The sequence below is a fragment of the Notolepis coatsorum genome (genome assembly GCF_963971535.1).
Source record: "Notolepis coatsorum genome assembly, chromosome: 2".
Taxonomy (NCBI): Eukaryota; Metazoa; Chordata; class Actinopteri; order Aulopiformes; family Paralepididae; genus Notolepis; species Notolepis coatsorum.
Window position 1 is genome coordinate 70,917,770 of NC_140166.1, and position 15,728 is coordinate 70,933,497.

The 15,728-nt window shown below is 41.2% G+C and overlaps 1 protein-coding gene across 1 annotated transcript in view; it reads right to left on the reverse strand.

The window, feature by feature from the left end:
* Positions 1 to 15,728, reverse strand: part of ampd3a (adenosine monophosphate deaminase 3a) — a gene marked incomplete at both ends in the record, with an annotated part of 52,614 nt that overhangs the window by 12,438 nt on the left and 24,448 nt on the right. The window contains 5 exons of the mRNA XM_084308215.1: positions 3,228 to 3,357; positions 4,278 to 4,497; positions 5,137 to 5,302; positions 9,109 to 9,286; positions 15,191 to 15,413. Of these exons, the coding sequence (XP_084164341.1) occupies positions 3,228 to 3,357; positions 4,278 to 4,497; positions 5,137 to 5,302; positions 9,109 to 9,286; positions 15,191 to 15,413 (917 nt within the window). The remainder of the gene's footprint in view (positions 1 to 3,227; positions 3,358 to 4,277; positions 4,498 to 5,136; positions 5,303 to 9,108; positions 9,287 to 15,190; positions 15,414 to 15,728) is intronic.

Genomic DNA, 15,728 nt, shown 5'->3' on the forward strand with positions numbered 1-15,728 from the left:
TAAAGCCTCTTGGGGCGCTGATTAGAACACACATCAGGTACGTGATGGTAATTGATACTTGACTTAGAAGTGTGTGTTCGGCACGGACCAATCAAACGCAGAATCCTCACAGTACCTTAAAGGAACGGAGCGAGTGGGTGGGGAGCGGACCAATCATCACAGTACTTTAAGAAGCCTGTGGTGGGGAAAGAACCAAACCTCACAAAAAGCCAAATCGGATTCTTACCAAATTATCGTACCTCTGACCATATATACACTCTTAAAACCCTAATTGACATTCACGAAAAACAGAACAAAAAGAAAATATATTCCTGCTTTGTCGATTTTGAAAAAGCTTTTGATTCAATTTGGCACAAAGGTCTTTTCTTCAAAATTCTAGAAAGTGGTGTTGGAGGAAATACATATGACTTGATCAAATCCATGTACACAAAAAACAGATGTGCTGTTAGAATTGGCAATAAAAGAACACATTTCTTCACCCAGGGTCGCGGAGTCTGCCAGGGGTGCAATTTAAGCCCAACATTGTTTAATATATATATAAATGAATTAGCAAAGTTATTAGAACTTTCTACTGCACCCGGTCTGACTCTGCACGATACCAATGTAAAATTACTAATGTATGCAGATGATCTGGTTCTGCTGTCAGCCAGTAAAGAGGGTCTACAACAGAACCTAGACATCCTCCACCAGTTCTGCCAGACATGGTCTCTGAACGTAAACATGAAGAAGACTAAAGTCATGGTCTTTCAAAGGAGACACGAGTCTCAGAGTTCACATAATACATTTAAATTAGGCACACACATATTAGAAAACACAAAAAGCTACCCATATTTGGGATTGAAAATAAATCATAATGGTAACTTCAATATGGCTGTGAATGAACTGAAGGAGAAGGGAAGAAGGGCTTTTTATGCCATCAAAAGGAAAATTCCAATTGACATCCCAATTAGGACCTGGCTCAAAATTCTAAATTCTGTAATACATCCAATAATATTATATGGCAGTGAAGTGTGGGGTCCATTAACTAAATGGGAAAAACACCCATTAGAAGTACTGCATGTAGAATTGTGCAAAAACCTACTTAGGGTCCACAGACACACTGCCAATAATGCATGCAGGGCAGAACTTGGCCAATACCCCCTAATCATTCAAATTCAAAAGCGAGCCATCAAATTTTATACACACCTCCAATCAAGTGACCCCCACTCCTACCACTACAAAGCCCTCCAGAGCCAAGAGATGAACCCAGATAAGAGTCCCCTCTGCCAGCTAGTCAGAAATCTCTGCCCACAAACGCTTCAGGACAGACACCAAGAAATCTGGCCCAACCAAATAATCTCAAAACAAAAAGAAATTTATATAGAATATTGGAACAAATCAACCAAATCTCAAAGTAAATTAGAATTCTATTTGACCCTAAACAGAGAGTACACGGTGGCAGAATACCTGACCACTGTGAATGAGATAAAATTAAGAAAAACATTGACACGGTACAGACTGGACATAGTTTAGCCATAGAAACAGGCCGTCACAGGCAAAACTGGCTGCCCAGAGAGGCCAGGCTGTGTTCACTTTGCCATCAGGGGGATGTTGAGACAGAACCTCACTTCCTGCTATACTGTGAGAAATACAAGGATCTAAGAGAAGTCTTCTTTGATAAAATAAATAAAATTGATGCACAGTTTATCCATCTCCCTGCAAAATATGTAGATGGTTGTCACACAATAAGAGAACAAGCTCTGTAAATGTATCTGAGTGGCCACACTTGAAAAATGACTACCCGATTGAGTGACTATTTTGTAAATTAATATGTTTCTTGTTGATTGTCTTTACTGTTATTACTAATATTATGATATTTTATTGCTTAATATATATGTTATTGTTTGTATGTTGAACTTGCTTTGGCAATAAGTATGTTAATATTTCATGCCAATAAAGCCTATTTGAATTGAATTGAATTGAGAGAGAGAGAGAGAGAGAGAGAGAGAGAGAGAGAGAGAGAGAGAGAGAGAGAGAGAGAGAGAGAGAGAGAGAGAGAGAGAGAGAGAGAGAGAGAGAGAGAGAGAGAGAGAGAGAGAGAGAGAGAGAGAGAGAGAGAGACTTTAATGTTTAGATGTTTAACAACCATGCTATGTGTTGACATAATATGAGAAATGTATCAAGAAAAGTGATAATCAGACTGAATTGCATTAGGCAGGACTAGTGTTCGGCGATTCAGGATCATGTGTCAAAGCAACAAAAATATTGTATCCAATATTACCGGATTGTGTCGCAGGAGACTACTTATTTCCAGTCAGTCCATATTCTCGTGCCTTGTTCTATTTATCAGTGCGTGTTCTATTGTGCATCTAACGTCCTTGTCCTCCTTTTGCTCACAGTTCCTGCCTGGCTCCACTCCCTGTTCCCCCGTCTTGGATTCCCGTGAATGACCTCTGCCTGCCTGACCACTCTCTCTGTGAACATCCCTGGACATCTCCTGGCTACGACCCCTACGCCCGTCTGACTACCCCGTACCTTTTCTCATTAAATACACCGACATTTGGGTTATACTCTGACTCCACATCGTCTCTGCTTGTTTGCGTCTGCACCTGTGTTCTGGCTTAGTGAAACCGTTACACTGGCAGTCAAAGAGCTGACATACAAATAAAAAAGGTCTACGTTAAACATAAATGACACAGCGGTCACCATTTCAAAGTGGGTTTATTTACTTTGTGACACAATAGCCAAACAAATGCACTAGCCATCAATGTCTTATGCCAAAAATAGTTTTTAACTATTTATTTATCAATTAACTAGTCCGAGTCCTCGTCTGCACCTTCCGAGTCCAAATGCCGTCAATGCTCGAGTCCAAGTCCGAGTCATCAGTGCTCAAGTCCAAGTCAAGTCACGAGTCCCGGAAATCAGTCCGAGTCCTGGACTCGAGTACTACAACGCTGCACCACAATTATAGCCATCACCTCTGTTTCACTGATTCTGTAAGAATGTATATACTGTGCATGTTACTGGTAGGTATTAAACTCCTGTTTGGTTATGTCATGAAATAACTTGAATATACCATCGTTACGTCATACAACTTGAGATGACACTATCCTGGGACTCTGCAGAATTACAGCATGCATCTCGTATACAATAATATACTGCATAACGTAGCCATCGCCTCCTTCCATTTTTCCACAGAAAAGCATCATGTACTAGAAGAAGTACTGGAAGAACAAGAGGATACTTGCCTTTCTAACATTGTAGAAGTCTCTGTGAGGCACACCTTTAAGTTCCTTCAGCTCAGCCATCTCGTTGAGCATCTCGTGCAGGTAGAACTTCGAGCCCAGGAAGTTCAGTCTCTTGTGACAGTAGGTCTTCCTGTGTGGTGGAAGCGGATCAATCCATTATGTGCGTGGACACATCTTCATGATCAATATAAAAAACTACTAATCTTCGTCTTTTACTATTATTCACTCTGCTACTAAGGAATCTACCTTGCCTATACTACTACCTACCTACTACGCTATTATGTCTATATTACTATGCACTCAAGACTGTAGCACCCCCCAAGTTCGACACTGTTTGCCGAACAATGTTACTGACCCTTAGTCGCCAGAGTTGTACCCTTCCTGCCTGCCGTGTTGTACAGGACTTGTAAGTCGCTTTGGATAAAAGCGTTCAGCTAAATGACAAAAGAAATGACTAAATATAAGACATGGATCAAATACAAATAGAGAGGTTGATGAGCTAAGAGGAGGGTGGTGTCCCACTCTGAGGGGGACAAGGGGACCTAGGCCTCTTGTAGGTTGTTGGGGGGGGGGGGGGGGTTATATAATAAATGGTAAATGGCTGCATTTATATAAGTGCTTTTATCCAAAGCACTTTACAATTTGTTCCTCACATTTTACCCATTCACTCACACATTCACACACCGACGGTGGAGGCAACCATGCAAGGTGCCGACCTGCTCATCGGGAGCAATTAGGGGTTAAGTGTCTTGCTCAAGGAGGAGGAAATGGGAATTGAACCGGGAACCTCTGGATTACCAGACGACTGCTCTACTTCCCGATCCACTGTCGCCCCACGGGTTAGTGGGAGAAGTCCTATAGGTGTGATATTTGGACTATTGACTTGATCAGACGAATTGATGAATGTAGAATTATAGAGCTAGATTCTTCCACACCTGTACAGCAGACTCAACTTCTCAGCTTCTCGCAAGTGTCAATAAAAAAAATTATCCGTGTGTGTATTATACAAGAGTGAACGGAGTCGCTCTTCGCGGACGGACGGCGACTCACGTGGGTCCGTCGATGATCATGGCCAGCACGTGGCTGAGGTCTATGGCGAAGGTCTCTAGGTCGGGGTAGGGCAGGCTGCGCGGCTGGTCGTCTCGCAGGGCCTCGGCGTTGTCGTACACGTACACGATCCCGTCCTTCATCTTCAGCTCAAAACTCAGGTTCTCTGGGATGTTCTCCGTGCTGTAGGGGTCCTCGCCTTCCCTCGGAGGGGGCACGACATCTGTGAGATCGCAAGGTTCATTCAAACCTTTATTTATTCTCGAAAAGGACAATTGAGGTCACCCTCATTTTCGATGTCGTCGAGACTTACAGACATTTCCAATGCATAACATTTTTACAATATGTACATAGTGATACAATAAAATATTTTGTTTTACATAGTAAACATATACTTAGATGAAGTGTGTTAAAAGGAAGAACACCATATCACTTATAAAGTGCACTAATATAAGTAAGTTAAAAACGGTTAGATACTGTTGCAGGCAGGCCTAAACCTCCCCTGCGTTATAGGTAGTTTTATCTTCAGCGAGAGCTGAAGAGAGTTCCATGTAATAGGGGCGCTATAATGAATTGATTTTCCAAGTTGGGTCTGTATACGGGGGACCTCCAGTGTAAGGCAGTCCTTTGAGTGTGTTATATAGGGTCTAGAGTTCCAAACTAGTAGTGATGTGAATTAAGGAGGTAATTTCCTCGTTAATGGCCTTAAGGATAAATAAATACCTATGTTGATTTTGCCTATCTGCCAGAGAAGACCAACACACTTTCTCATATGTGTTCCACAATATGTGTTCCAAACCACAATAAAAACCGCTATACCCAGCATTAGCCTATTTTATTTTTGTGAGTGACTGTTTTATACCTGGTAGAAGCTCATCGTCCTCCTTCCATCTCTCATTCTCAGCACTGCGAAGGAACTGTGCAGTGGTACGGTAGAATCTGTGATAGGCTAGTCTGGAATATTTCTCTCGAATAAACAGAGCCTTCAGAAGGCTTTTGGCAGCCTGTTCGTAGTCCTCCACTGTGATCTGAAAGGGAAATAGTAAATTATTCATGGGGGCTGTATTACAAGAGCTGCAGTATCTCTTAATATGATGCTGCACGTCACTTCAAAGCCATCAGATCTGCTGATTACCTGTATGTTGACGAGTCTTTTGTTATGCAAGACCGGTATGGTTAACATTAACAACATGCGGAAGTGTACTTTTCACTGTCATGCCTGAGAATATATGAGTGTACAGTGTACAAAACGTAAATTAAGTACTAATAGACCACAGGAAAAAAGGTACATAATGTACGTTATGATATAGCCATCATTTATTTATGTCTTGTATAAGTAATATTATTCACGTATGTGGTTGCAGGCGAGTGCTCTCACCACTAGACGAAGCCACCCTCCCACCCTGATAGAAACAGCAGTAACATGATGACAGTTCATTTGAACATTTAACGGTTATGGTTAAGATATAAAGTTAGGGTTAAGGTTAGGGTTAGGGTTTGGGTGAGGCTATCGGAAAAGTATGTTAGGTTAGATTAGATTAGATTCAAATGTATTGTCATTATACAGAACAATACACAAAGTACAGTACAACAAAAAGAAGTTTGGAATCCAACCAGAGTGTAAATGTAACAGTAAAGTGCAATAGTAATATACAATGTACAGGTGATTAAACTGGGTATAAAATATATAAATGAGTACTACTGTCTTGAGGTAAAGGCACTTGCCTCCTATTGGTTCAAACTCAAATGTTTTCTGAAAACGTTAAAAGTCTAAATGTTTGAAAAATATCTGTATGTCTTGTTGTATGTCATAAATGTCCTGATGAATTGAAAATGGGGGACCCCGATGTAAACAAGACGAAAGTCTTTTTCTGGTCTGCATCCTCTTAGCAGTTGTGTTGTATTGAGCCGTACTGTATTGTACCCATTCTGCAATCTGTTAATACAATTTTTTTTTTTTTTTTTTTTTTTTTTTTCCTAAACACACTTTATATTTATTGGTAAAGAATTTGCACTACAACCCATACCTCATTACACCTTACTGTAAATTGTACCTAAATTGTACCTCATTCCATTTCTGCTTTGCACTGTATAGTATATTGTATATTTTTTTTTTTTGAACTTTCTTTTATTTTGTGTCATATTGAACATCACATTGCATTAATCATACAGTATAATATACTTGATTCACATAGTCAATGACATTTGTTACTCAGGCTCTTCCCTCTTATTCAATTTGTTTAAGGTATTCAGCGTAATCAAAATAAGCTGTATAATCCGAGTACGCCTCTTAAACAACCCAGTGGGGAGGGATTTTTACAATATTTTTTTTAATGATTTTTTGTAGGATAAGAAACGAAAAAATAAATAGAAAAATAAATTTAGCAAAAGGAAAAAAATATATACTTTAACAGAAAAAAAAGAACAACAAAAAAAGAAAAGAAAAAAAAAGAGAGAGAGGGCGTCAGGCTCATGCTAATGTATCTCCAGGTACAAGGTTACAAGTGACCATCTCTGCATAAACATATCTTTTTTCAGTTGCAATTGTGCAGTCATTTCTTCCATTGTATACATCTGTCTCAGTCTCTTGGTCCATTGTTTGATTGTCGGTGGTTGATTTTGTAGCCATGCCATAGTTATCATTTTCCTTGCTATTAACAGTATCACTCTCAAGATATATAACGTATCTCCATAGTATGTGCCTTTCGGTATACATCCCAAGATATAGTACGATGGATTCAGAGGTAAGTCAAGATCTAGAATGGTTTTAATCTCATTTTTGATATTCATCCAAAATGTCTGCACCCTTGGACAGTCCCAGAAAATATGTGTATGATCTCCGATCATTCCACATCCTCTCCAACATAGTGGTGAGGACCCACCAGCAAATCCGGAGAGAACTTGAGGAGTCCTAAAGTACCTGACCTTGACCTTCCAGTCAAACTCCTTCCACATTGGGCTATTTGTGATTTTATGATTGCTTGAATGGCTGTCCTCCCATTCTTCATTTTCTATGATCACATTAGCTTCCAACTCCCATTTTTCTTTAATATAGGTGGTGTCTCCTGGATCGTCTAGTTGTAACATGTTGTAAATATTGGATATCTGCTTTCTTTCCATCAAGTTTTTTTCTATTGTGTTTATAAAGTACCGCTCCACATTTGTTGGTGGTCTCTTAATTGCTTCCCACTCACTGTGAGTCATTACATAGTGTCTTATTTGAAAGTATCTAAACATGTCTTTCGAAGGTAGATCAAAACATTGCTGTAGCTGTGCAAACGATTTAAAACAGTCTCCTTCCATTAATTGATTGATAGTAACCAGGCCCAAATCCGCCCATTTTTTAAAACCCCCATCCTCCATAGCTGGCCGGAATTCTGTATTGTCTGCTATTGGCATGGCCCTAGATATTGATCGTGGACCTCCCCCCTTTTTCCTTACACTTTCCCATACCTTTAATGTATTTGTAATCCATTTGTTACCAATCTTAATTTTTTTCCAGTATGCTTTCCCCAGGAATATTATGGATCTGAGAGGGGTCTTTGGAATTGAGTTTTGCTCAATCTGTACCCATCCTGAGTCTAGGTCCTTTTGTATCCAATGCACAAGTATGCGTAATTGAGCTGCCCAGTAGTAGTTTCTTAGGTTTGGTAGACCAAGACCACCCTTGTTCTTTGGCAAACATAGTGTTTTAAGCCTTACTCTAGGTTTTTTCCTCTGCCAGATAAATTTGGATAGGAGTTTATCTAACCTTTTAAAGGTAGTGGCAGGTATTGGTATAGGTAGAGACTGGAAGAGAAAAATAAGTCTAGGTAGCACATTCATTCGAATTGATTCTATTCTTCCCACTAGGGAGAGAGGTAAAATGTCCCATCTGGCCATGTCTGATTTGATTTGTACAATCAACTTTTCGTAGTTTGCTTGATATAACTGATTGCTGCTGGGAGTCAAAATGATTCCTAAATACCTGAATCCGTCTCTAGCCCAATGGAAGGGTGCTATACTATTCAGATGTATTGGCCATGTTCCCACTATCATCATGGCTTCTGATTTGGTCTCATTTATCTTATAACCCGACAGTTCGCCGTAATTTCTTAAATCCATCATTATGTTTGGAATTGATTCTAAAGGGTTTTTGATATAAAGTAAAATGTCATCAGCAAATAGCGAGATCTTGTGTGTAATGCCTTTTTGGTCATCTATTCCCTGTATCTGAGGGTTTGATCTAATCATCTCCGCTAGTGGCTCTATGCCAATCGCGAATAGTAATGGAGACAAAACGTCTCCTTGGCGTGTCCCTCTCTGTATGTCAAAGAAGTGAGAGCAGTGACCATTCACCCTTACTCTAGACTTAGGATTTTTATATAAACATTTTATCCATTCTATAAATGTGTTATTGAATCCCATACCTTTCAATGTTAGTTCAAGGTACAGCCAATCAACTCTATCAAATGCCTTCTCGGCATCTAAGCCGAGAAGCATTGATGGTTCTTTTCGAAATCCAGCCACTGTTTGCAGATTTAAAGTTCTTCTGATGTTGTTAATACAATACAATACAATACAATTTTCAATCAATCAATCAATTGAATACTGTACACATTGAACATTTCCATAAATACGTCAATATATTACTTATCGCTATAAGATAGCGTACAATGTGTAAATTTTTCCTGTGGTCGACTGTAGACTGTAGTAGTATTTTATTTACATATTTTATGTCCTACCAATTCACACACACATACATACACACACACACACACAGACACACGCAAGCACACATGCATACACACACACACACGCAAGCACACACACACCCTAACCTAGATGTACTTACTCCAGCACAGTAATCTCCACTGATGGTCACCCGCTGGTATTCAGGGCAGCTCTCTGGCCCAGAGGAGCAAGTGGATGTTGGGGACAGGAACGCCGTCGCTGCCGGTCGCTGGCCCTCTCCCTGCGCTGATATCTGCAGGGACATCGACTGGGAACGGTTCATCTTTAAACTGTGCTTCCTGGAAAACAGGCACCAAAATAGGTACTTTTTGGTATTTTTGGTGAATTATATGAATATGTACTGTTGGACTGTGGTAATTCCATGTACAAATAAATAAATTATGATGATGATGATGATGATGATGATGATGAGTATCATCGTGTTTACATCAGAATTTTTTTAAATACGTGTGGGTGTTGGGAAGATTAAAATGTGTTCCCCAAATGATTATCTGGAAGTTATCATGTAGAAGTGAGGCCCTCTCAAGTCCAATAGGTGTTATGTTGAATATTTGTCCTATTAAGCTACATAATATTCTGTCAAGTCAGTTTAGGGTCCGAACAACATTTGTTCTGAAAATGTGACTCCCCTGAACAACAATGTGTAATGTTTGTACTGTAACCATTGGCAGGGTGCGAATCATGGGGGAGCTGGGTGAGCCATGGCTCCCCCTAGATCAGACATCAGCTCCCCTGAAAACATGATTTGTGAATTTTTGGGGGGTCTCTAAAATACTGACAATAAATGCTATTTTTGCCATGCATTTCTCATTTTTCTGTAATTTTCTGTATCGTCATCATCTTGTATAATAATAAAATTAGGCTATTTTGATGTATGATTAATGATTTGTGCACTAATTCACCGTAATAGACAATAGCATAAAATACTCGTAATATGCATGCAACATGCATGCTATTCTTGTGTTTACCATTCGGAGCGTGGCGGCGCTGCACTGCAGTCTGCAGGCACAAATCAAACTTCACCCACCGTTTAAAATAAATAAATACAGGTATCCAGGATAATGTCGAAAGCAGATATAGACAAAAAGTTAAATGAATAAAACAATTAAAATGTATAAAAACAATTAAAATGAATAAAACAACCAATGAAATGGAAGAACATAAAAGTAAAATAAAATAAAATAATAATAAAATGAATAGAAGTAAAAATAAAAGTAAAAGAAAGATTCAGGCAAAAGCCGTTTTTAGGCCCCTTTTAAAAGCCTCAACGGATTGTGGTGCTCTCAGGTGGATGGGGAGAGCATTCCATAGTTGATATCCCATTTAATTGTATTCAACCTCTTTATTTACACTTGTCCAGCCCTGGCCTATATTTGATTTCATAGTTATATTATATTCTATTGTGCTTAACTTAGTTCATATTTCATTTTATTTTACTCCACCTTTATTGTATTATCTGTCTGTTAATGTCTGTCCGCTAATGTCGCACCGAAAACAACCAAAGCAAATTCCTTGAAAGCTACTTGGCAATAAAGACCGTTCTGATTCTGATTAATTTCTCCATCACTGCAAATCCACCCCTCAATTAATAACTTGTGTCCCATGAGGAGACCTACCCCCATGAATATTATTGCGCGGATCGGAATACAGGCGCGCTCATGGGAGCTTGCGCAAAGTCACCCATATTTTTCCACTGCCACGTTTGGATATCCCAACTGTGCTCAGACTGGGATATGAGATGCCAAATGTGTTTATTTAGTTTATTCCGTATTGTATTTAGTTTATTTCGTCATTGCATTTGTTTGTCATCCACAAATAAATTATTTTGAGCGGACCTGTCCATAGTGCTGAATCTTTCTACCGAATTTAAGCACTGTGCCATGCAGTGAATATATTTTCTAATTTACGAATATTTTGAGTGAGAAAGTTGTATTTAATATTTAGATAATAGAACTTGCATTATTATATACTCCAGAATAAACTTTTCATTGGCCGTGTTTCCATGGAACCGACGAAACGTTATAAATTAAAAGTTTATTCTGGAGCATATGAGTGTGGGGTGGTACAATTGGAATGTGAGTGCAGTAAATAATAATAATCATCATCTTTATTTATATAGCACCTTTCATACAAGGATTGCAGTTCAAAGTGCTTTATATAATGAAGACATACTCAAACACGGTGTGAGCGACTTTGTCCCTTGGCCACAGAATGGTACATTCATTTTCAATAGAGCTGAGTAACCTGGGCAACTCCCCCACAAACAAGTTGCCCACTGCTTAACCATGGGCGATCGTCATTTTGCAAACAGTCGGACCTCCACACCGCATTGTATCCCTACACTGCCTACATGTCCCACCTACTGTGATCAAAATGGAAGAGAGGTTGATGACAGCCATTCTAATGCATTCCTCCATGGCTTTCATTTGACAGAGTACAGAAATAAGCATTTCTCGGTCCAAACTGAGCGGCTCCACAAGAGAGAGAGAGACCACTACAAAGATACAATCAGAGGCTATCGCACCGCCCAGTGTGCGAACCATACCATGGTCTTCGGGGGAGCTCATTATTTTTCTTTCGAAGGGGGGTCAGCAGCGCTGCGCGTGCCTCACAAGGAGGACTTTACTGTGACGCTTGCTGACATAGGCTATAGGTATGAGTAACGTTGCAGAACCACACATAGTCCACAGTACACCACACAGGTCTGCATGCATGATGAAGACCCACATATTGAAATACACATGCTCAGATTAACCCCTCTGATCCAACACTAAAATTCACACACAACAGTCCTATTTACACATAAACACATGGATGAACCAATACCGAACAACAAGTCCACGACCAAACACATCGAGTATAACATTATTATAGTAGGCAAATGCAACATTATCGCCACCCACCTGATGGTGAAGATCTGCCCAATTCTCAAAATCTGCATGTCACAGAAGTAGTCCCCGCAGCAGGCTGCTTCGCCTTCTTTGTAAAACCAAAATTGGTTAGAAGGCTTACTTCTTTGATATTTAGTTTAACTTTCGACATTATCCTGAATACCTGTATTTTTTTTTTAAACAGCGGGTGAAGTTTGATTTGTGCCTGTGTAACGGGGAAGCCTGTGAGTCTATCCACAGTCACAGAAACAGGGGTGTTGACAAGTGACTGTGGCTTTACGGGCTGGTAAGTTAAACTCACTTCCTCATAACAGGGTTAACAGACGCATAGGTACGGTAGTTAGGAGTGAATTCACTTCTTAGTGCAGCGGCCTGTGTCGTCGCCCGCGGCGCGGGAGCCCCCTGTTCGACTCCCCCTCGGGACATTAACATTTAACATCAACACAACGCAGACCAATATGATCCGTCACAGTGGTGCCCAGTGACCCAGATGTCCTGAGGGGCGTGAGTTTAGGGAGGTGAGTGTAACGGGGAAGCCCGTGAGTCTAAAGGGGGAGCAAAAAAAAAAAAAAAAAAAAAGTATTTACATTTTTTTTTATTGCTAATTAAAATTAAATAAATGTATTTATTATTTAAATGCCTATATATCATATTCGACGCAGACGGTAGGCTATATATATAGCTCATTTTGTTATTAATCTTATTAAACTCACCTCCGGTTTTGGGGATATTAGCCTCCGGATTCTATTGCCCCCTTCCCTCTGGACAGTGTCCCGGCGATACTCCCCGTGTATTCTGTTATTATAACAAACCGACCCTCTGATTGATTCAGTTCTCAATAATAGTCGGGCCAGACTTGCTGAACAACTATATGTGACGTCCCCCTCTCCTCCATGTGTGATGGTGAAGCTCCTGTCAGTGGCAGATCCTGCATTCTACCTTTTGGGGATCATCTGAAACGGTGTTCTGCGAAATTCGACTATACCTGCTGGCACGCATGGCGCACGCATTCGCATGACCCACAATCGTTCACACTACAATCCTGCCACCTTGCTGACGAACGTCTTGTTGAGTCTTGTTGTTGATATATCTTAAACAATATCTTAAACATATGTTTTTCATTGCACCTTTTGAACTGTATATGCATGTAAATATTTGCATGTAATTGGCTTTGCCAAATAGCCAAATTTTTATTATTATACACAATGATGACGATACAGAAAATTACAGACAATTTTGAAAAATGTATTGTCAGTATTTTAGAGACCCCCCAAAAATTCACAAATCATGTTTTCAGGGGGGCTGATGTCTCATATAGGGGATCCATGGCTCCCCCAGCTCCCCCATGGTTCGCACCCTGGTCGAAAGTTAAACGAAATATCAAAGAAGTAAGCCTTCTAACCAATTTTGGTTTTACAAAGAATGCGAAGCAGCCTGCTGCGGGGACTACTTCTGTGACATGCAGATTTTGAGAATTGGGCAGATCTTCACCATCAGGACAGGTGGGTGGCGATAATGTTGCATTTTTTTGCCTACTATAATAATGTTAGACTCGATGTGTTTGGTCGTGGACTTGTTGTTCGGTATTGGTTCATCCGTGTGTTTATGTGTAAATAGGAGTGGACTGTTGTGTGTGAATTTTAGTGTTGGATCAGAGGGGTTAATCTGAGCATATGTATTTAGACACCTGTGTGGTGTGGACTATGTGTGGTTCTGTAATACTCATACCTATAGCCTATGGCCCGTGTCGACCGGGGAATTTTTACGAGTTGTCAGCTCCTTTCTGTCATTCATTTCTATGCTACAGGCGCGCTCCTTTTCCCAGCGCGCGCCTCGCGTTTATGCGCTCTCGGCGGCAGCGTTTTTGGGCGGAGCGCTCCCAGCGCCTAAAGTTGAAACTAGTTCAACTTTTGGAGAGGAGCGTGCTCATCAAGGTAACTCTTTTCGACCGACTAATCAACATCGAGGAAGTGGCTGAGCCGCGGAGCCCCCTGTTCGACTCCCCCTCGGGACATTAACATTTAACATCAACACAACGCAGACCAATATGATCTGTCACACCTGCAGGCTGCAGCGCCACCACGCTCCGAATGGTAAACGCAAGAATAGCATGCATGTTGCCATCTATTATGAGTAGGGTATATCTGCAGTGCCGCAACCCCATAGATTTATGCTATTGTCTATTACGGTGAATTAGTGCGCAAATCATTAATCATACATCAAAATAGCCAAATTGTATTATTATACACGATGATGACGATACAGAAAATTACAGAAGATTTTGAAAAATGTATTGTCAGTATTTTAGAGATCCCCCAAAAATTCACAAATCATGTTTTCAGGGGGGCTGATGTCTCATATAGGGGATCCATGGCTCCCCCAGCTCCCCCATAGTTCGCACCCTGGTCGAAAGTTAAACGAAATATCAAAGAAGTAAGCCTTCTAACCAATTTTGGTTTTACAAAGAATGCGAAGCAGCCTGCTGCTGGGACTACTTCTGTGACGTGCAGATTTTGAGAATTGGGCAGATCTTCACCATCAGGACAGGTGGGGGGCGATAATGTTGCATTTTTTTGCCTACTATAATAATGTTAGACTCGATGTGTTTGGTCGTGGACTTGTTGTTCGGTATTGGTTCATCCGTGTGTTTATGTGTAAATAGGAGTGGACTGTTGTGTGTGAATTTTAGTGTTGGATCAGAGGGGTTAGTCTGAGCATAATGTATTTAGACACCTGTGTGGTGTGGACTATGTGTGGTTCTGTAATACTCATACCTATATAGCCTATGACCCGTGTCGACCGGGGAATTTTTACGAGTTGTCAGCTCCTTTCTGTCATTCATTTCTATGCTACAGGCGCGCTCCTTTTCCCAGCGCGCGCCTCGCGTTTATGCGCTCTCGGCGGCAGCGTTTTTGGGCAAAGCGCTCCCAGCGCCTAAAGTTGAAACTAGTTAAACTTTTGGAGGAGCGCGCTCATCAAGGTAACTCTTTTCGACCGACTAATCAACATCGAGGAAGTGGCTGAGCCGCGGCAGTCGCGAGACTCAGGAAAACGCCCCCCCCCCCCCCCCCCCGAAAGAAAAAGAATGAGCTCCCCCGAAGACGATGGTATGGTTCGCACACTGACCATTGGAACAGAACAGATGTGTAATTGTACTGTATAGGGTATCGACCATATTCACACGGCGGCCATTTTGCTCTTACGTCAGGCTCGGATCGGGTTCCATTCCACCCCACCGAGCGTGACGTGAGAACAAAATGGCCGCCGTGTGAACGCGGTCAACGGACGCACCTCTTGGCGCTCTCCTCCGACTGTTGCTCCGCCAGCTCCTTGAGCATCTCCCGCTTCCTGGCCTGGTGGAGGCCGATGGGACAGTCCTCGGGCACCGTGAACATGGACAGCACATCCTTGGTGTCCTCCTCCTTCAGCGCCGACGCGTACACCTTCTCCGCCAGCAGGCGCACCTCCTCGTCCGCCTCGCTCAGGGTGATCTTGGGGAACTGCCGCGGCATGTCTGCAAGGGAGCGGGAAGGACGGGACGACATGTGGAATTCATTCAACCTTTATTTAACCTCGAAGGACACGGAGGTTTCCCTCATTTACAGTGATGTCGAGTGTACAATCACGAGACATAACACAAAGATAAAAACATGTAATCAGCATGATACAATCAAGTTAAGATAAGATAAAAACAGGAAAAGCAATTACAAAATGACAAAAATAATAATAAAAATAAAATGTAATAAAATCAATTATATGAATAAGCATGGGTTGTGTGATGAATTACCAGCACGGTACTGTTTCTCAGCAGTCCACCGTGAGGCGGCTG